The sequence below is a fragment of the Mytilus trossulus genome, chromosome 1 (assembly GCF_036588685.1).
Source record: "Mytilus trossulus isolate FHL-02 chromosome 1, PNRI_Mtr1.1.1.hap1, whole genome shotgun sequence".
In the NCBI taxonomy this organism is placed as follows: Eukaryota; Metazoa; Mollusca; class Bivalvia; order Mytilida; family Mytilidae; genus Mytilus; species Mytilus trossulus.
Window position 1 is genome coordinate 70,726,070 of NC_086373.1, and position 23,443 is coordinate 70,749,512.

The 23,443-nt window shown below is 30.8% G+C and overlaps 1 protein-coding gene across 8 annotated transcripts in view; it reads left to right on the top strand.

The window, feature by feature from the left end:
* The first annotated feature begins 807 nt into the window (after positions 1-807).
* Positions 808-23,443, top strand: part of LOC134683513 (tyrosine-protein kinase SRK2-like) — a 40,987-nt gene continuing 18,351 nt past the window's right edge. For 2 of the 8 annotated variants that reach the window (XM_063542825.1, XM_063542848.1), the window contains exons 1-4: positions 808-970; positions 6,951-7,034; positions 17,237-17,471; positions 18,350-18,370. In XM_063542825.1, the coding sequence (XP_063398895.1) occupies positions 17,309-17,471; positions 18,350-18,370 (184 nt within the window). In that variant the 5' untranslated portion in view covers positions 808-970; positions 6,951-7,034; positions 17,237-17,308. Of the gene's footprint in view, positions 971-6,950; positions 7,035-11,925; positions 12,174-17,236; positions 17,472-18,349; positions 18,371-23,443 lie in introns of those variants that run through there. The other 6 variants (XM_063542855.1, XM_063542872.1, XM_063542840.1 and 3 more) reach the window with 5 other exon arrangements.

Sequence of the window (23,443 nt, forward strand, 5' to 3'; positions counted from 1 at the left end):
CTATACTAGCGGTTAGTATAGAAAATCCCTGAGTTTTGTATAAGGTAGTTTTGAATAGCTGATATATATAATACATACATGAAAAATGTGAAATAATTGAACTGAGCAGGAACATATTCATTGACGTTAATACTGAGAAAACTAACGGCCTAATTTATATAGCAAAAGATCACAAAACAATCAAGTTAAGAAAACCAAATATGATCAAATGTGCCAGACAAGAACCCTAGTCCTATAATATACAATGCCTTTGTATTATATATTCACAATTTAACGTTTTCATGATGATATTTTCATTTTTTATTTTTTGTCTCGGGTGGCACATTGATAGTAAAAAGAAAATATCAGAACAGCAAATGGAAATACTTTATAGTGAATAAAGCACAGGTATTTGGGGAATGGACCCCCCTTTTTTTTTTTGATCTTACTAAAATAAAATTTTGGCGTTTTTTTTATTCATTTACAATTTTCTACAATGTATAAACATATATCAAGTCTCAACAATCCATTGCTAGTCGATTACAATATTTTTTTTACTATCCATACGAGCCCCAAGTGAAAAAAGAAGCTTGGGGCTCGTATGGATAGTAAAAAAAATATTGTAATCGACTAGCAATGGATTGTTGAGACTTGATATATGTTTATACATTGTAGAAAATTGTAAATGAATAAAAAAAACGCCAAAATTTTATTTTAGTAAGATCAAAAAAAAAAAGGGGGGTCCATTCCCCAAATACCTGTGGTCCAATCATATTTGAATTGTAGCGCGGAAAAAACTCGCACCTGCTAAAATCAAGAGTTATTTCCCCTTAGTACAGATAAGTACCACAAACAATTGAAAAGATACAGATATATATAGTTTTACTTCCTAGTTAAGTTTCACCCACTTTGATAAAGTTTCAAACTTCCTGTTATTTTTCTGTTTATTAATGAAGAGGGTTTTATTTGGCGAACTTTAAAAAGACCTAAGGTAAGAAAGAGAGTACTTTCAATAAGTTTTTCACACTCGTCTATGATGATATGAAACATGAACGAACTTTCTTTTTATACACGATCAGTGGTACATTACCTTTTGATTTCCCAGGTAGGGACTTCCCCAATACTTTACAAAAAACATAATAAAATATAACAAAAATAAAACAAAAAAAACAAAAACTTGTCTGATGACAACTTTGCAGAAGGTCTGGATTAGTTATTTATCAGTTTATAAATGATATAAATATTAACAGAGTGGTAGTATGTTGTCTTATAAACACATACCAGAAATAACATCTCTGTCAATCGCTGGCCTGACATTAATCTGTTATCCGCCTTTAATTAAGCTTCAATCACACATTTGGACTTTTTACTACTTTCCAATGCAAAATATTATTTGTAAATTTTAAAAGGTCTTCAGAGCTAATGTTTGTAATTGTATTGCATATATATACCAAGGACATATACTAGTACCTTGTTAGTTATAAGTCCTGGCATATATATACAGACTTCAGATTTATCTCCTTGATAGGACCAGAGACATATAATACTCTACTACGAGTTGCCAATCTCTTGTATTATATGTCTCTGCCGACACTAATAATAATTACCTACAAAATAATCGGTGCTCCTTTACTGGGAAGAACATTTCGGATCCGATCAATTTATCGGTTCCCTTCCCCCATTCTACACTTCTCCTCAGAAAAAAATGCCTTGCAATGCGTCATATTATCTGGACTACTAACTTACTTCCATATAACTTTGAAAACAGACAATAATCTATTTCACTGGATGAGATTGGGCTCACGGATTTTGTAATGGATTGGTAATTTTTATTTATAGCACAAGGGGTCAAGTTTACCAAGGCTGAAGCAAGACATTTTCACCGGTTGCCTCCTGACTGACTTACACCTACACAGTACACTGGCTAAAAACACATATTCATATGAACATTTGGTATTATTTATTTTGTGTGACAAGTCTTCACCAATGATCTTAGTGAAAGGTTGACGGCGGATCCAGAACTTTTCATTGGGGGGGGGGGGGGGGTATTTAATCAACAAAAATTTTCACACAAAAAGGGGGGCAGGGATTTCTCCTTAATAAGAAATCTCTATTTTCAGCATAAGCTCAAATTTGCCTTTTGAAGAACTGAAATTAATATGAGACGGCTAATGATTTTTCAGATGCTTTACATTTAAATACATCCATGTGACATACACAATTATATATAGCATGTATAGATCCAAATTTAAAAAGCTATTTTTTTTCAATATTTAAATAATGTAGGATCAAATCTTGATACTTGTATGTAGTTGAAATTGTTAGCTTTAAACATTAAAAAATGAACACCCAAAATTTAAACATAAGAGTGACCATGTAGTCTTTATTAATGTATGCTATTGCTATGAAACTAGGTCATTGTAGGTAAACTGTCATCTATTCCCTTAAATCTTTGTTCCCAGTCACCCCAAGTTTGATTTAAATTAGTCAAGTATATCTACTCTATTAGCATGATTAGGTCTCTAGTTTGGATAGTTAATAACTTGCAAATTAAAATCATACTACTCCCAAATTTATATTTCTTTAAATATTATGGATGAAATAGCAAGTAAGGGATGAAATTAAATTGGATGAAATGTGGCATTTATTTTTGATAAAGTAGTATGTCTGATGTGGTCAAACTTAATTATAGACCCTTAAGGAGCGGATCCAGTCATTTTAAAAAGGGGTGGGGGTGGGATTCTAACCCAGGACAAAAGGGGAAGGGGGGTCCAATTACATGTCCCCATTCAAATGCATTGATAATCCAAAAAAAGGGGGGTTCCAATCCCTTGAACGCCCCTCTGGATCCGTGCCTGCCCTTTAAAAATAAAATTATCCTTATTTTGAGTTAAAGCTTATAGATTTTTCTATAATGCTTCTCAGGGGGGGATCCAGCTATTTTCAAAGGGGGGTCCCAACCATGAGTAAAGAGGGGTTCCAACTATATCTCCCATTCAAATGCATTGGTCGGTAAAAGAAAAGGATTCCAACCCTCAAATCTATGGTCAGGTTGTTGTCTCTTTGACACATTCCCTTTTTCCATTCTCAATTTTATCATGTAGTCGTCGTTGTCCCAGGACATTTAGTTTCCGCTTAATTACTTTAGTACAAGTTAATAGAAATCTGTGAAATTCAAACACAAGGTTTGTGACCAGAGTTTTTGTTCAGAGTTTAGGAATTACATGAATTAGGGGCCAAAAGGGGCCAATATTAAACTTTGTTTGATTTTATAGAAAATTGATTTATTGGAGTTCTTTGATATATGCCAAATCTAACTGTGTATTTAGATTCCTAGTTTTATGGTCCTGTTTAAATTGGTCTACCTTAAGGTCCAAAGGGTCCAAAATTAAACTTATTTTGATTTTAACAATATTTAAATTCTTGGTGTTCAGATTAATATGCTGAATCTGAATATTTACTTAGATTTTCTATTATGGACCCAAATTTCAAGTTGGTCCAAATCGGGGTCCAAAATTTTACTTTGTTTGATTTCAACAAAAATTGATTATATGGGGCTCTATGATATGCTGAATCTAACCATTCATTAAGATTTTTTATATTTTGGTCGTTATCAAATTGGTCCACATTGAGTTCTAAAGGGTTCAAAAGTTAACTTTATTTGATTTCATAAAAAAATGAATTATTGGGGTTCTTTGATCATGTTGATATGCTGCATCTAACCATGTATTGAGATTTTGAAAATTGGGCCATTTTAGAGGTTAATTGTCAATTATTTTTTTTTAAGTACTTGGACCACATTCATTCTGTGTCAGAAACCTATGCTGCATCAACTATTGAATCACAATAAAAATTTAAAGTTCAGAGTTGTATCGAGCTTGAATGTTGTGTCCATACTTGCCCAAACTGTTCTGGTTTCAACCTGTACGTTTGTATCAAGCTGAGCCATGCATAGCATTTTTATTGGTTATTTATATATATATATTAATTTGAAATTTTTACGAGTGAGACACATACAGATTATACTGTTAACAATATTTCAGAGTTTAACGTAGTCAAGCGAAACAAATAATAGAAGAATAGTTGAATCACCATGTCTTTTTTGTCAAATTTATGAAAAATTAGTACGCACACAAAGAAAAAGTATGGGAATTGTATTATATGTCTCTGATAGGACCATTCTAGATCAAAATTGTCTAAAAGTTGGATCGATTGAGATCCTGTGATTCATGCATAAATTATAATTTGTAAACACATTTGTCACTGTTTGTTTGATAACAACAACAATCAGATATTGTTCAGGATGCCTTCCTGTTTATCCTGTTTTCAATCTGATTCTGAACCAAATTGAATTCTTTGCATAATAAAAAGGTCTGAATTTGTCATAAAGCGCACCCACTCTTCCAAATGTTGTCTGACAGAGATCAGATAGTGACAATCTGTGAGCTAAACAGGATTGAATTTGTTAGGATTTTGATCAGATACTGTAGAATCTATTACAATAGACCCCTTTCTAAATACACAGGAATAAGTTTGTTGATTATGTACAACCTAATGATCATAATGACATCATTTACTAAATATAGGGGGCTGCCTGTAAACCTACAATATTAAAGTTCATAAAGGGTCTTGGTTATCGTCATTATGGTGTTAGTGGTCATAGCTTTGCTAAATATTTATAGATATATTTTGATTATGGAGCACTACCACACTGTTGAATCTCGTAAGTGACCACACATGTAACCTTAAATGTTTTTCTCATGCCAAACACAAACATAAATAGTAAAAAAACTCACATAGAAGAACTGAATGTCATGTGTTAATTTGGTAAATAATATGTCCCTAAATGTCTCCTGCTAACTCAAAAAATGTTCTCAGTGTACTGTAGATACTCATAAGTTGGTAAGTGTATACATTTTTAGAGAAAATGCCAATTAAAGGTACATGTACATGTACATGATTTTACAATATATTCATCTTCTTGATAAAATTAGGATATGGCATTTTAGAATCCATGGTGAGGGAATTTTTACATGATTTGACTCAAGTGTTTAGAAACTTTGAATATTGATGATTTGAGACCTTGTTTCTTAGATAAAAAAAAAGATGTAAAAAAATCCCCATTTAGTGGGGTTTGTGGGTATAATCCATTTTTTTTCCTAATATAGGAATTCGCTATATTTTTCTATAAATGAAGTTTATCATACTTAACAGAAAAATGAAATAAAAAAATGGGGTCATCGTTCATTTAAGCTCAAAATCTGCCTTCGAAAGAAGCATACATTTTTGTAAATGTCCTTTTTTTCTGTAAAACTTATAGGAGAAATAGAGGTAATATTGAAATAAAAAAATAGCCTAATTTCAGAAATCACTTAAATTTTACAATTATTTAGTTTATGTACAGCTTATTTGAAAACAATAATAAAAAAAAATATAGGTCACTGATAAGTTAAAAAAGATATTTCAATTTTTATGCCAAAAATTGACAAATTTGATTTATAATAAACAAAGAGATCTGGGGCCAAACCGAATCATTTTTTTTGGTTGATTTTTGTACCATATCTTAAAGTGAAAACTTATAGTGTTATATTTGTAATGAAAAAAGAAATCTTTGAGTTTTGGCTGAAATTTTTGAACCCGCCAGCCTCCTTAAACACTGGAAAATTATATTTTCAACTTTATCAAACTTAACCAAACCCTAGCAGCGGTCAGAGGCGTTTAAAGGGTTTTTCAGGGGACCTTGGGCCCCCTTTTTGTGGAAAAAATTTAGTTGTTTATATAGGGAATCAATGAAGCATGATTGGAGGGGCCCCTACTTACAAAAACCAAAATGTATAGGCAGTTAGTGGGCCCCTCTAATGAAAATTTCTGGATCCGTCACTGGTGGTGACATGTGTTGAAAGTCCTCTCCCTATTACCCTCATTTGGGACTACAATGATTTAAAAAACATGGTTTTCAGAGGAAATTTTCATTCAGATAAGCAAATTGTCCTTTTATTAAGCTCAATTTGTCAGAAGTTTTTTGGTCAGCTGAATTTAAGCTGCCTAGTAACTGATAGTTTTAAAGAGTCTGATCATAAACACTGTGAGTGAGGTTCACACATGTATCTTGTATATAGCCCTTATTAATTAGGCTAGTCCAACAAGTAAGACCAGAGGCAGAGTCCAGTGATTTTAATTTTAATGCTGTATGAAATGTTCAATCGTTTTTGTTGTTTTATTACTGGTGGTCCAATATATGCTGTTATATTCAGTCTATAAGAGACTTTAATAAATGATGATCAAACAACTTTGAAGTCTGTACATGTGTCATGTACACACACATATATTTCTTTGTTTCAGGATCTATTTTTGTGCAACAAGCCCACAGTTTTACTATAATGTTGCTTTTTTTATGTTGAAAGGTTGTTTTTTGACTTACTGTAAATTCAGAAATTATTGCAAAAATGTGACAGGGTTTTAATCGCAATAATTTTACTCACATTTTGAAATTTTTTATATGAATTAGACAGGATTTTTCTCAATATGGCAACAATTAAAATTGCATTTTAGTCTAAAATGACAAAATTGCAACATTAAATGCATTCAATAATTTCTGAATTTACAGTATTTAAATCAGATACATTTAACAAGAGGAAATATTATAAGAATATTATTATTTAAGAAATTGCAAAATTACTGATACCTGTCTACTGTACACACGTACCAGTTCTATAACCCTAAGTCTATATATACATGTATGTAGCTAATAGAAATCACAGTTTAAATTCTAATTAAACAATTTTGGAATGAAACATTTTTTGAAATTGCAAGAAATTTCTCAGTTAATATACAATCTCTACACATATAATAAAGTATCAAATAAAATCTGATATGTAATAACTTCAAGATTTAAAATTTCTTTCTTTACATAAGATATATAAGGAAATACATAAATTACCAACTTACTTACAAATGACCTCTAATTGTAGGTAGATAAATATATTGATCCACACATAGGAAGCTACTAAGAGTGTTTTGGGAGAATAAGAATTTAAGGAAAAAACAGAATACAGGTACTTCAATTTTTAAATATAGATCATTCTAGCTGCAATTTTCAAGTTTGTAAATATGGAGTATAAATCACTTAGCTCATACAAAATTCTTCAGATTTCCTTTGTTATTTTGAGTTATTGTAACGGTTCTTTTAAAAGGTGTCACTTGACATAAGGCAGACTATTTTAGGCAGCAGTCCTCTTTGTGCCAAATACTGTTTTTCAGGGGTATCATTTACGCCAAATTTTGTTTTTCCAAATGTATCAATTGTGCCAATATTCAGAATGCATTTGCACCAATTTACCTATACACATATCTATCATAAATATCAATGATTAATATATATTTATTTTATTTTTGGCTTAAAAAGTATTATATGTTTTCGGAGATATTTCACCATGAAATAAGCATCTGGAGAGAAATGACTTAAAAAAGTCAATGTACAGAGAGAATAAAACTTATTGCTTTGCTGAATATTTAATAAAGGGATACCAATAGAGAAGAAATAAGAAGCTTTTGCTGATTATGTTTTAACCATATATGTTGATGACACAGTGCTTTGTTCCCACCATGCGTATGGGCTTTATTATTATTAGGAATTCTTATGAAGAAGCAGTATTAAGAAGAAGATATGTTTCTGAACAGGAAACATTCGCCTTGTAAACTACTGGTTCCAAGTCCAAGTCCGAATAAATGAGTAGGGAAGTCATTTTTCTTCTAATTGGCACAAATGGTACCATGTAATTTTAAAACATGTAGCGCAAATGTAGGATTGGAGAAAAAAAGTTGTGGCGCAATAGGACGCTTTTTTGGCACAAACAGATCTCTTCCCTATTTTACATCCCCAATCCCTATAGTACATGGCTGCATATTATACACCCAGCACAATTGGCAAAGGGAAACAACTTGTGAAAAAAATATTTAATAATAGAATGATATGATCAGCAGGTGTCTATCTACTTTTTGTAGCTAGGACAATCCATTTTGGAGTGAAAGAGAGAAATTTTAAAGAGTTTAAATTACTAGAAGTCAGCATAGACAAAATCATCAATTAAACTGTTATAGGAATTCACTTTTTTTTTAAAGTTTAGTTCAAAACCTTAAAAAATAAATGGTTAATACTAAAAAACCGAAGTTGGTAACCAAATGATTATTTTACATCATTAAAACGCAAATTTTTGTATTTTTTAAAGAAAAATTTATGTTATAAAAGTTGGAAATGTTATAGATTAATGCATAAATCGTAGAGCAAATCCATATAAAGCGAAAAAGTTCAGCAAAAATAAGATTCACAAATAATTCAACATGATCTCATTGGATGATTGACCCCTTTGAGAAGTTATTGCCCTTCACAGAGAGTATCTAATTTTTACCAATTTTTGTGTTTTTAGCAGAATCTAAAATATAAAAGAGAAACTTAAAAACAAGATCTAGTGAAATGAGTCACATGATTGAAATCATAAATTGATCCCTAATAAAAGATATTGCCCTTTAAAGATGATTCTACACCATTTGATGTATTTTATTTAGATAAATCACAATAGTATAAAGTTACCCTCAAAAAGATCTGCAAACTTGTTAAGTAATTCAACATATTAAGAATCAATTGTTACCCAAGAGAGGATTTGTTGTATTTACTCTTTTTTGTATCATTTAGCAGAGTCTATAATAGATGAGAGAAACAGTAAATAGCAAAAATATTCAGCACAATAGTCCATAAGATCTACAAATAAGGCAACTCTAACAAAATTGTCAATGGACTCATTAGAAGAGTCACTCCCCTCACTTATAATGTTTGTCCATTTTTGCATATTTTTTCTTTTAGAAAGTAGATTAAGTAAAACTATAGAATGCAAATGAAGATTTACAAATAAGTCAATATGACTGAAACTGTTATGTATAGGAGTTATTGCCCCTGATTAAGCATGTTTACCCTTTCTATGTATTTTTGTAGAAATTATAATAAGTTGCATGCATATTTGCTGCTGGAGCATGACCTGAAATTTTAAATCTTTTAACACTTTTATTCATTTACATATGTTGTGGTCTGTTTCTGCTGATGATTCCAGGCTGTGTCAGAAAATATTCAAGAAGCTGATAGTTTCTTTTTTTTTTATTTATTGTGTTAATTTTTTACCAGAACAAGGACAATGTATGAAAATAAGAAATCTTCTAAACAAAATGTATTAATTTTTCAAATTTCAAAAGGATAAAAATCTTCTGGCACTCTACACAGTTTACTGATTGGAAATTAGAGAAGAGTCTAGAAAATGTCCTTGCTTATTTAATGTTAACCTCATCATAATTCATAGAAATCCATCTCATTAACTTAAATAGATAAAGGAAGTTACTAACTAAATTAGAAACTTCTTCTCTTTGAGGGTACATTAAGGGCAAAATAAGTAAGAAAAAATGTATATTCATATATGTATCATACCTTCTATAAATCTACTGATTCAAATCCATATTTATTAAATAGGAGTGTATAAAAAAAGTAATTCAAAACTTTCTGAATAAACTAATATTCCTAGCCTAGATATTTCCAATTAACCAATAAATGAATTTGAGAAATTTTGTAGGCTTAATGAGCCCTGGAAATTCACCAAAAATAGAATAATTGTACAATACTATTATTTATAACCTTTTAAATGTCTGAATGACTTTACAAGAAAATACAAATATTTTATGCACATGACACATATGATTATTTAATCAAGAAAATTTTCAAGTTTTGAGCAAATTATGTCTAGTGTGGCCACGTGAGTGTGGCTGTTAGAGAGATATCAACGGAACTATTGATGGCAATATTTGACAATGTTAAAACTTAGTGTAAAATATATCACATATATTAACATTTTTGAGATAATTTTGGTAAATAAAAGCAGATCTATGATTGAGTCACTGTAATATATTTACTTTTCCAAGACTCAGGATAATTTATTGCTTGACATACTGTATTATCGGACCACAGATGAATTATCACGTTGTGATTGGTTAAACGGCGTCACATGGTGACCCCTATGAGACCGTATGGGGTTAGTAAGTTTCATATGGGGTTCATGACGCGTTAATGGCGACGTCATCTATTATTGTGTTTCATTGTTTATTTTTCAACAAAACACCACAGAAAAAGTCCAGCGTCTGATAAATTTGTTATACGGTTAACTACTGACCCCCTACGGATCCATAGAGGGTGAATAAAATTCATAGGGGACTCCTATGGATTTTATTCACCCTCTATGGATCCGTATGGGGTCAGTAGCGAACCAAATTACTTATATGATCACTATATGTCTTTTGGTTGTTTTTGTTGGTGTGTTGCTGTCTTTTTATGGTATACCCTACATCTCTTTTGTTTCATACAAACTAGTTGTTATTACACTGCCACAAATTTGCGTTTCCTGTTTGTCTGTTAATCGAAATGTGAATAATAAGAAATCCTTTATTGATGAAAAATCATGTTTGGTCAAATCTTTGGTCACATGCATAACTATAATTGAGGTCAGTAATTACATCATGGGAAGTGGAATATTTTTAATTTAGTTACACATATTTTAATAAAAAAAATCCTGTTTGAGAATATTCCAGCGTGACTGTAAAATATTGTTTCCTGCCTTTATCTGTACATGCATATGAGGGTCTGGATGGGTATTGGTCCGAGACCACAATTGTTGTCCCTTGATTTTCGTTGTTCACAAATATATATAGTCCCTATTGTTGACAGTGGGTTACTTGTCGATATTTTTCATTGTGCAAACATTTGCAGCAGGATTAAACATTTTAATGGTACCAAACCTTCTCCCTTTTTCTGAAACAATAGTAAAACATAGAAAGCACACGATAAAATATCAATTGGAAGCCTATAGATAATGGGTAATTTGTTGATCATTTGAATTTGTGGTTCACCTGTACCATGAAAACCACGCAAATTGGTATCCAACGAATAATAATGAATCCACAGTAGGTAAAAAAAAACTATAACAAAAACTAATAGAAAAGAGAATAATGGGTTGCTAAAATATAAATTATAGAGAAAAATGATATGAAACTACATGAGTGATTCCCCAACAAGACCCTCATATATATCTAAATGTTAATGTGCAGTGATGATATAAAAACTTCCCTGTTTGGACCTTCACAATATTCTACATCCTTATTACATTCATGTTACTTACACATGTATATCATTGAGAACTTAAGTTCATCTCAATTTAAAATATCATAAATTTGAGGTAAACACTTGATAAGGTGTCTTCATAAATTTCCTTGGATACGCTTCTCTTCTAAGAATGGGTTTAAAAAATTTAGTATATGACATTTTGTAATCAGTTTTTTGTTGCAATGCTAAATATGCTTAAAAATTGCATATAGGAAAATTTTATGCCATTTTAAGATGTATTCCTGTTGAAGGGATTTATCTTTAAACTGCATACTGTAAATTCAGAAATTATTGCGATTTTGTCATTTTAGACTTTGCAACATTGAGAAGAATCCTGTTCAATTCATTAATGCGAGTTTAAATTATTGTGATTATATAAACCCTGTCTCATTTTTCGCAATAATAAAGACATCACAATAATTCTGAATAAACAGTATTCAATCTTTTATAGAACCGAGAAACCTAAGAGGTGCCACAATTTATATGTTATATCATCTTAAACCTTCATACCAAGTTATCTAATTCAGGGACTATATTTTATTGAAGATTAATGCCAGTTGTTGGTTCATTCCTGTCTGTACCTTTTATGAGTTCAAATTGACAATATCATTACAATAATTTTTGACTAAAATTTGAACTTTCTTTCAAATTATGCATGTTAGCCCAGTTTTAACTATATATTAAAATGTCAATGGATGCCTGAAGGATACATAAAATAGATGTAGTACTTAATTTTGTACCATGTCACCTATCAATATGGTTTATATGCGTTTTATATATGTATATGAAGTTTTGAAGAGGTTTTGGTACATGTATTCGATGGGATACATGTATAAATCCCCATTGAAGGATGTATAAGTGTTGTGCCTCTTTATCACTTCTTTCACACTCCTATCAACATCTACTTCCTGGTCTATAGTAGAGATTACATCTATAAACAGTATTTTGTCGGGATATTATTTGTCTCACAATTTTACATTTTTTTTTTTACAAATTTGTGGTAAGTCTTTTCATATTGCCTTATTTGATTACTTTCAATCTTGGTTCTACGAAATAAAATTTGTACTTTCGTATTATTTTTGTACTTAACTACAATGTATTATATATGTAGATTAGGCTTTCAAGTACAAAATATCTCTGATATGTGATATGTCACATTTTTGTTCATTGATATCGGAGTATATCGATCAGAGATTTAAAGTTTTTTTAACTGTCCTTGTGTTATAATTTCCACGAAATAATACTAAGTGTTGGGATAAGGTTAACTATAATACAGTTTTTAACATTATATGAAGCTGAGGGTGAGGATGGGATTTTCAGTACAGAGAATAATGAGCTAAAAAATTAAGAATATAGAAAATAGGGAAAAAAAGATACAGATTAGAGATTAATGGGGTGCTAAGATACAAAGAATAGAGAATCATGGGCAAAAAGTAGAAAGAGTTGAGAAAAGTAATCTAAAAAAATTAAAGTACCGGTATGGAGAAATGATAACTTTCCAAATCCAGACCCTCATACATGGATTAAAAAAATAAGGTATATATATAGAGTAGATGTAACCCAGAAGTATAAAAAACAGAAAGTAAAAATAATGAAGTTATGATATAAAAGTGTTCAACTTATCTTTATTTCAAATTTTTTTAAAATGTAAATGATATTAATAAAGCTAGCATTTTGCCCTCTGTAAATAAAGAAGATTTTTATTTTTGATTTATTTGGAGGCCTACATCCAAATTATTTTAAGTTTCCTAATTAAGAATTCACAATATTGAAAGCTTATAAATGCCACAGGCACCTACATAAATTGTATCTGACAGCACAGTAGATATTGTCATGGAGCTATTTTTTCATAATAATTAATAAACAAATTTGCTACTTTTAATATAAAATGTAATGATGGATATATGATTCTGAAAAGCAGAGGAAGTTTCTCTGTTACAATTTCATCAAAGTGATAGATGTAGCTGACAGTCTTCCTGAATCCTCAAGACAATGAACCATCTATTAATCTCTATTTTCTATTTTTCAAGTCAAAATAATGATGTTGGCTAATGACATTTTGTATTACTGTACTTACAAGGCAATAATATTATCCCTTGATCAGTCAAAAAACTATTATCCCTTGATCAGTCAAAAATAACTATTATTCCTTGATCAGTGGAAAATAACTATTATCACTCAATCACTTGAAAATAACTCTTTTCATTCGATAAGTTGCAATTAATTCTTATGATGGCCCCGCAACGAAGTTGTCGGTGCCATACAGTTTTACCCTTGTCCGATATTCTGAAATTCTGTAATTCCGAAATTCCGTAATTCCATCATTCCGCAACAAACCATTGTATGTAGTTTTTTTCTAAACGCCTTCAGATATTAGGCTGATTTTTGGTATGTGAGTTAACCATGATGAGTTACTAATCAAGTTTAAGTTTCGTTCCGCTCCACTAATTTTTGCTGAAACTTCAGGCTTTGGACTTTGAGAAGTTGTTGAAAATCACAGTTATACAGACTTTTTTTTCTATACGTCTCCAGATTTTGAGCTGATTTTTGATATGTGATACTACCATCATATTTGTGTCCACATGTGTTATTGAAATTGCAGATTTTTTCAACTTTTGGAGACAGGGCCACTCGTGTCGCTTTGACACATCTAGTTTTACATATTTTCTTATGCTTATGCATGTACATGTATAATAAATCGAAATAACTTTTTTATTTAACAATCTTTGTTTGAAATATTTAATTAAGTATTATGTATCAGGAATATCCTAACTACTTTAACAATCAAATGTTTTTAAGCTTTATCACCCTTTGAAATGGAATCATGTTTGAGAAAAAAGAATATTTTCAGGTAAAACATGTCTGTGTTTAAAAATATTATTGAAGAAATTAAAAAAGCCATTACAAAGGGGGAAATATTACCTTTGGTTAGTATCAATGATTCACATCACAGTGATGCAAGAAAAACTGTGGGAAATAGCCTACAATATATGACAACCATTAGAGAATTTTATTATTCAGCAGTAAGGGGTCATCATTGCTTAGGGTTTTCTGCATTTTGTATTCATTAGATAAGTATTATTCCCTTGATATGATTATGGATCAAAGAAAACTGGCCTTAAAAGAGTGGTAACTGTTGAATTTGTGTTCTGTAGTTGTCAAAGGGCTAATTCTACATTCAAAAGCATAAAACAAGTGCAGAAAGACAAGATGGTTTTACTGATTGCTCACAAAACCCCTTTTATTGTAGAGTTTTCCAATGAAGAAATTGTATGTTTTGTTGGAAAAGTTATTCATATTTGTTTAAGAAATAAATTTTGTGTAACATCAACAAAAGTACACCACTTTATTTGTCTATTGTGCCTTTGATTCATGTTGCTGAAGGCCAGACAGCTACACATGTTTATCAGTGTAATAGCTGTAATAACATGTCTCGTAAAGGTATAAATACTTCAATAACCTCAATCAATTCCTTAAATATGTCTCTTTACTTGGTCATTAAAGGTGATTTTTAAAGAAAACGTGTTACTAATGGTATTAAGACAAACTGAAATTATTTTAGTTTTATATAGTTTGTATACTGTTAATTCTGAAATTATTGTGATGTTTTTATGAATGAAAATAATGTGACTGTATTTATAGTGCAATTAGAAGAATTTGCATTCTGATATCAGCTACATATCACTATAAGCAGATTTTCATGAAATAGCAATATATAAATAACACATAGCTGAGAGGGTGATAGAGCAGATTGATACCCCGAGAAAACATTGTCAACCGCGGTGAAGCCAAGGTTGACAATGCCTTTTCGAGGGGACCCAATCTGCTCTATCACCCTCTGAGCTATGTGTTATTTAATTTATTATACTGAATGTTCTGTTATTACTGTTGATTTTTTTTAAATTCAAAGTAATAAACTGTGACATCTTGTACATAACCATCCGTATTTAATAAAGCGCACACTTGATCAAACGTCTCCGTGAAGAGTAATAGAGTATTTGCCATAGGATAAAGTCGTATTTAATAAAGCGCACACTTGATCAAGCGTCTCTGTGAAGGGTGATAGAGTATTTGTCAAAGGATAGAGTCGTATTTAATAAAGCGCACACTTGATCAAGCGTCTCCATGAATGGTAAGAGAGTAAATTGACACCCTCGTATTAGCCAATCAAACTCTGGCATTTTGACATGAAGTATAATAATAACTATTATCATACTTCACGTTAAAATGCAATATTTTGATTGGCTAAGACGTGGGTGTAAATTTACTCTATCACATGGCTGAGCGGGTGACAATTTTTTTGAATGTCACCCTCTCGTCTAGACCAATCAGAAATCGATAATTCAAAGAACAATTAATTGAATTTACATCAAAGAATTAAATACAATACTTAAGTTCTACGTTTTGGCTCAGATTTTATCATCGACTGTTAAAATAAATAAAATAAAACATCTTGCTTCACTTTCTTTTTTTTTTCTTCTAATGCCCGTAACGTTGTTATGAACGTGACGTCATAGAAAATACTTTTGAAATAAAAGTAATCTGTAAAAGCCAATAATGATAGGACATTCAGTATAATAAATTAAATAACACATAGCTGAGAGGGTGATAGAGCAGATTGGAACACCTCGAAAAGGCATTGTCAACCTTGGCTTCGCCGCGGTTGACAATGTTTTCTCGTGGTACCAATCTGCTCTATCACCCTCTCAACTATGTGTTATTTATATAATGTCACATTTTTGTCCTTTTTTCAAAAATTGCTTTAATAAATGCACCCAATAAATTCTGTCTTAATAATTACTGAGATAAAGAAGGGATAGAACTAGTCAAAATCTAGTGCCATTAATTTTACTGAGGTAAAGAGGGGATAGAACTAGCCAAAATCTAGGTAAAGAAGGGATAGAACTAGTCAAAATCTAGTGCCATTCATTTTACTGAGGTAAAGAGGGGATAAAACTAGCCAAAATCTAGGTAAAGAAGGGATAGAACTAGTCAAAATCTAGTGCCATTCATTTTACTGAGGTAAAGAGGGGATAGAACTAGTCAAAATCTAGGTAAAGAAGGGATAGAACTAGTCAAAATATAGTGGCATTTATTTTACTGAGGTAAAGAGGGGCTAGAACTAGCCAAAATATAGGTAAAGAAGGGATAGAACTAGTCAAAATCTAGGAAAAGAAGGGATAGAACTAGCCAAAATCTAGGTAAAGAAGGGATAGAACTAGTCAAAATCTAGTGCCATTCATTTTACTGAGGTGAAGAGGGGATAGAACTAGTCAAAATCTATGTAAAGAAGGGATAGAACTAGTCAAAATCTAGTGCCATTCATTTTACTGAGGTAAAGAAGGGATAGAACTAGTCAAAATCTAGTGCCATTCATTTTACTGAGGTAAAGAAGTGATAGAACTAGCCAAACTCTAGTGCCATTCATTTTACTGAGGTAAAGAAGGGATAGAACTAACCAAAATCTAGTACCATTCATTTTACTGAGGTAAAGAAGGGATAGAACTAACCAAAATCTAGTACCATTCATTTTACTGAGGTAAAGAAGGGATAGAACTAGCCAAACTTTAGTGCCATTTATTTTACTGAGGTAAAGAAGGGATAGAACTAGCCAAAATCTTATGAGTGCCATTCATTTTACTGAGGTAAAGAAGGGATAGAACCAAAATCTAGTGCCATTCATTTAATGTTTCCATTAATACCAACAGTTAGAACTTGGTGAACTCTTGTAATAGCCTGTAACTTTACAAAACAAGTTTAGCTTCTTTTTTTAAAGTTAAGCACAAATAAAAAAAAATCATACACAAAATTGGTTCTTGCAATTTCAGCCTACTAGTAGATCATAGTAAGATAATGTGTATATATCCTAAATACTTACCAAAATATTGTACATACATTTTTGATGCCTATTTTGTTATATTACAAATTAATGCACCTTTATTTTTCGTTTTCAGTAGTACATATACTTGTTAACACAGTAACCTCTATATCACTATATATAATTCACTTTCAAAGATTTGTATAGGTACATTTATTTACATGTCTATAAACTACATGTTTCAGATGCCCAAGCTGAAATTTTGTGATTGATTCTAAAAGGTTGTAACAAAGAATTACTTATGTGAACTGATAACAATGGGAGCTTGTTGTTCGAAAACTACAGGGGATAAACCAGTGGAATTTAGTGATTTATCAAATAAAAATGGAACTGACGATACACAGAAAAAGGAGAATAAACGTTATACACAGGACCCAACAATACCAAAGAATATTTCTGCTGCCAATGAACTGTCATCTGGTAAGACCTTGTTGCTTTGATATCAATACATAAGGGGCTGTTTTCTGCCCTTTGATCTGGTTGTTGTCTCTTTTTATTCCCCTTTTTATTATTCGGAGATGTTTACATTATTTACAGACTTTTTTTTAAATTTCCCATTATTGAACCTTCTGATATACTTTTTGGTTTACTTGTTTTATATACAGTGATATATATATATATTTTTATGAGTTGATTTTTTTTCATTAGTGTCCTATTTATTGTCGATCTTTTAGCTGTCTAATAGGTAATGTAAGATTTGTGAATATTTATAAGAATGCAATTATTTTCTCTTTAATGTAAATTTAATTATACAGTGATTATATTCATTGGATTTTGTCATGAAAATCTCACCTGTATCACTTGTCCATTAATTAAATGTGAGAGTATGTTTATATACTATAAGGTAATTAGTTGACTCAGTTAATATAACTGCAAGGTCCAAAGGTGTATTAAATTCATGAACATATGTATATTTATGACCAAGAGTATTTACTGTTTAACCTTTATAAATTTCTTGATACTTGTAATCCTTAGTTGATTAATATCCTGTATCAGTTAACTTTCCACTTCTTATTTTTAAATAGTCCGCCTACACATGTATATATAGACAACATTTTAATAAGTGGTCATTGTTGAGTACACACATATTGTATTGATTTGTTGGTTTACATGTAATTTAAATTACACATACCAGGAAGTGGAGAATTTTGTGTTAACTTTTAAAATGGGAAATAAAAGTTCTAAATCAAAACGAAAACCGAAGGAGGATAAAAAGAAAAATAAGTCCTCGGTTAATAAACCTCGGATTGATATACCAAATGGATCTACGGGTATTGAAGAAAATTCTGTTTCTGTAGGTGCAGCCTCCGACGATAAAGGTAGGAATGTTTGACCTAATGTGTGGAGGTTATCGGTGTATTACCTTCCCTGTAATATTTTTTATCTATATATGACACTATTTTAGAGCTTTGGCTGACTTAAAAGTGTTTGTATATATAAACAAAACTAGCTTTTGCTTGGTAACAGTATATTTAGTTTTATACAAGTTGTATTCATTTTTAAAGTGAGTGGTATTTTCTTTCAGCCCAAAATAGTGCAATTATATAATCTTTTTACATGTAGCTTTGCTTTTTATCAAAATAACATTCTAAAGTTATTCAGGTTGTTCTTAGTTTATTTAGATATCTGAATACTTCTAACCTGAGTTCATATATTAAAGAACTGCTTTAAACAGAATTATTATTTAAATGCTTTTGTATTATTGTTATAAGCAGGTGACATAAACATTCAGATATATAGGAAGAAATAAAATTAACCTCTTAAAATGTTTATACATTATGTATGTATGATACGCCTTTATAAGTAGTAGTTTATTAAAAACCCCTATAGCTAGTAAAACTGACTTAATATCCATGTGATATTTCTGTATCTTCTCTAAGCCTTATTAATGGAAAAAAGGGGGGTAAACATAGGTTAATATTGTTACAGAACTGCTGAGTGTTTTCAATAAAAGACCAATGTCAATACATTATGTCATACTCTTTTTGCCCCGAGTTAAGAAAAGTGATGAATAATTTTCCCTATTTGGCCCCCAATTTTAAGTGCATTCTTTCAATATACAAAGTGTTTCAAGTTGATGAATAGACATGAAAGATATTGAAATATAATTGTTGATGATGAGCTTTTCTTATAAAGCGTTGTCATTTACACTTCAAATAGGCCAAACAGAGATTTTGGTGAAAGTTAAATACAAAATCTACTTGATTTTAACCATATTCTGGTCTGAGATACATAGAGTGCAGGGTTCGAAACCCTTAATATTCAAGTCAGATATGTAATTTGATGTATCAAACATAATGTCAAAAGATTTTTTTTGTTGACATATATATGTGCAAAATGTTTCTGGTCCTAAATACCAAAGGAAAAAATTATCGATTTTTATTGAATTTCCAGGAAAAGTTGAGCTATTTGTGAAGTCACAAAAAAAACAATGATTCGAAAATTATGATTATCCTCAAAAAATATTTATTTGAAATTTTAGCAAGAAATCAAACTGACCCCTATTTCAATAGTTGCCATCATCACAACATTCTTAACTCTAAATTACTGATGAGTTTCCTGACAAAATGGATATGAGTTTATGGCTGGTTTTTTTTAGCACCCTGCATATACCGTTTACCTTTTACTCTTGATATAACTGGAAGTAACAAAAAGTACATATATAAGAATGATAAAAAAAATCGGAAAATCTCTAAATTCTATATGGGTGTTTATGTGTTTATGTTCACTTTAACTTAGAAAAAAGAGCAAGTTAATTTTTTTCTCAGAGGACACTTTAAGTGTGATTGGCCACACTTTGAGGGCTATTGTTTTTTGCATTGAAAACTACTCTGTTTTGGCACTTTTTACATAGATATTAAGGCACTATTATGGATTAGGATTTAATCAAAATATATAAGTGTTTCATACTTATTTAAGAAACAAAAATATGTATGAAGGATACTAATTAAAATCCTTTTTGTAGCAAATATAACCTTTATAGTGCAACTGCCTCTAAAATATGACAGAAAAGGGGCATGGTACCAAATTATAAAGGGCAGGGTTTAAGAAATTGCAGCTGGACGCCACACCCTCCAAAACTCTCCTGTAGGAAGATTAGGAATATATCATACTACATTAAAAAGAAAAAATATCAAATATATTTGCAAATTTGCAGTAATTTTTCCTTTAATTATTTTGTAATTATACACTTGACTTGACCTTCATGTTGTTCCTCTTTATATCAAACTTATCTTTTGTAGGTAATTTACATGTAGACTCATTGTCTAGTTAGTCCTAGAACTACAAGAACACCAAGTTTCAATAATTTTTCTCTCTGTAGAATTCAGACCCATACTTGACTCAAATTATATACATGTAATATAAGTAAGGAGTTGTGGTATGATTATTGCTTGTCAGACAACTTTACATCAGAAATCTCTTCTGAAAAGATCTACACTCTCTCCCAATAAAAATTAGAAATAAATGTTTATAGGTATGAAAATAGTTATATGCTGTTGTTTAATCCCAGGGTTTTCTTAAAGTTTCAATTTTGTTTAGGAACTTATATCAAGCAGCATTTAAAAAAAACCATGTACATAAATGAATACATCTTAGTTATTAAATGTCCTTTCATGTACATAGACATGTACCACGAGATGACTTGTTACACTAACCCTTTCCTACAATAGATGTAATATCTACTCAGGAAAAGTGTACTGAAATGTTATATTTAGGGGAAGTTCATTTTTATTTGATTATTGCCTTTCCTTAATCTATAGAAAAGTCATGCTTTTTGGGCGATGTTTTCCTGTCATATGTGTTTTTGTAAATGAAAAGTTGTTCTGATTTTTTTTTTTGGAATATGATGCAAATGAAAGAATATATAGGGTGTAATAGGTTCCTGTTTTTACAAGTATCAATATGAATAAAACAATACATACATGTAAACTTTGTTAAAATGTTGAATGTTTGATTATTATTGCATATATACATTTAGGTTATTTGACCTGACTGTGAAGTTGCTGTTACTCCAACTTAATGTTTCCCTCCACCTATTGCAATTTATTCAAAATTCTGACCAAATTGTATTTTGTTTTATGAAACCAAACTGTTCAAACTTCAACTGTCAGATATTTTAACAAACTGCTGTAGATAACCATTAAGTTGTGAAAGTGCAAGGTTTTAAAATAAAGTAAACTTACAATCCTTATGGACTGATATTCCACTTCATTGATATTATGAAAAAATAGCCTTAACCATTTCAAAACAAATTTTATTTTTATTGTCATGCTAAAAGTGATAGGTAGTAATTGTTTAATTGTTATAAAAATGTCAAAACTAATCTTTCATGAAAATTTTCTTACATAAAAGTCTCCTACATTCATAGGAATCGGACATCATTTGAATGAAAATATTTTATAATCGGCACGGATGATATATATGTGAAATTACAATACGTTGTAAATAAGTTTCCATGGGAGATAATCTGAAATCATTGATCTTTTGAAATATTGATCTTATCTCCCTTTAAAACTTAAAGAATGTATTTAAGCTTCAAGTATATTTGACCGTTTATTAATTCCAAGAAAGCTTTGAAGCATGCACAGAAAAATACCATTTTATTAGAAATTACTCAAAAACTTAAATGTTGACATATTTTTAGCAATTCAAAATTAATTAAAGTTTTATAGGATTGTAAGTATGCTTTATTTTACAGCCGTTTGTTAAATATCTGACCTGTTGAACTTTTGGTTTAATAAAAAAAAACCAATATACTGCAGTAGAAGCCATAAGCTGGAGATCAACACTAACAGTCAAGTAACAGTACTATAATAGGGAAAAAACAATGAGCCACTGACCTCTTTGCAGCAATGTTTCATAACTTCTAAGTTTTGAGAGCTTCATATCATTTTCAGATGCAAAACATTTTAACCCCTTTTTTGTATACGAGGATGTTTCTAACTTTCTATAGTGTTTTGTAATTTGTAAACATGGTAAATCAGTTCTTTATTGGTCTGTTATTCTAATATGACACCCTTATTTCACTTTGTAACAAAGTCATGTTCTAATTAGCACAAAATATATTTGACACATGTGCACAAACTTATTCTTAGTGTTAACATCCTTGTTGTTTTCATTTACATCCTAATAAAATATATTCATTTTAACTGTTACATAAAATTTATTAAAAATCACTACTCAATAAACATTTATTTAACGTGCAATTATTTGTTGCAATTAGAAAGCTTGATATGAGGATACTATACACCTAATCGCTATTTATTCCATTCCGGATAAGTTCTAAAATTACACAACTTTTTCATCCAGTCGAAGCTATCTGGGACCCTGTTTAAACAATTCACCATGCATGATACTTTTTAATGAGACCTGTTTAAACTACCTTAAATACTTTAAACAAAATATTTTTTTACTTCAATTTTAATTTCGAAAAAAGTGGATCATACTATATCAAAGTTTCTTGATGATCACTCTCTAAAGTTTTTCTTCCCTCGGCTCACTGCTGATGACCTCCATTTTCGGCCCGCGTGACCTAAACAGGAAGTTGTATAAATGACTGTGTTTCCAGGAATGGACTAAATAGCGATAAGGTGTATTATAAGGCTGCTGGGGGGTTACAGGGGCGTTAAGTAACTACTTAAAAGCTTCAAATTTAGATAGTGGAAGACCATGATGTTTCATACTTTGTATATAGATGCCTTATCGCACTGTGGGTAAATTATCATGTTTTAACGCTGTCACGTGGTGACCCTCTATGAGACCTTAGGGGGTTCATGATGTCATGTCTACTGTTAATAGGGACGTCAAATGTAAATGGTGTTGTGTGTCATTGTTTTTTCTTCTACAAAACACAGCAGAAAAACTCCCACATGCAATAAAATTCGTTATACGGTTCGCTTCCGACCTCCTATGGATCCATATAGGGTGAATAAAATTGATAGGAGATTCAGCCTTCAGCTTCAACTCCTATAGATTTTACTTAGGCTCTATGGATCTGTAGGGGGTCAGTAGGAAACCATATCACTTATATTAGGTTATGAAGTTTTGGTCTATCATATTGCCCTTGACCTCATATTCATGGTTCAGTGACTACTTGAATTTTTTTTTTAGATTTTTGTAATGTTAATTTCTTTCTTACTATGAGTAAAAGGATAATTATATTCTGACCTAGACCTCATTTTGTGGATCATTGAACATTACACAGGATTAAATCCATATGTTAGATGGTATATACACTTGATTTACTATATCTGGTGTATTGTATGATTGTCCAACTGGCAGGTTTCATCTGACCTTGACCTCATTTTCAATGGTCAGTAAAATAAGTGACTTTGAGCGATTCAGGGTGTTCACTCTTGTTAAACTTACCAAATATGAAAATGCAATGTGTT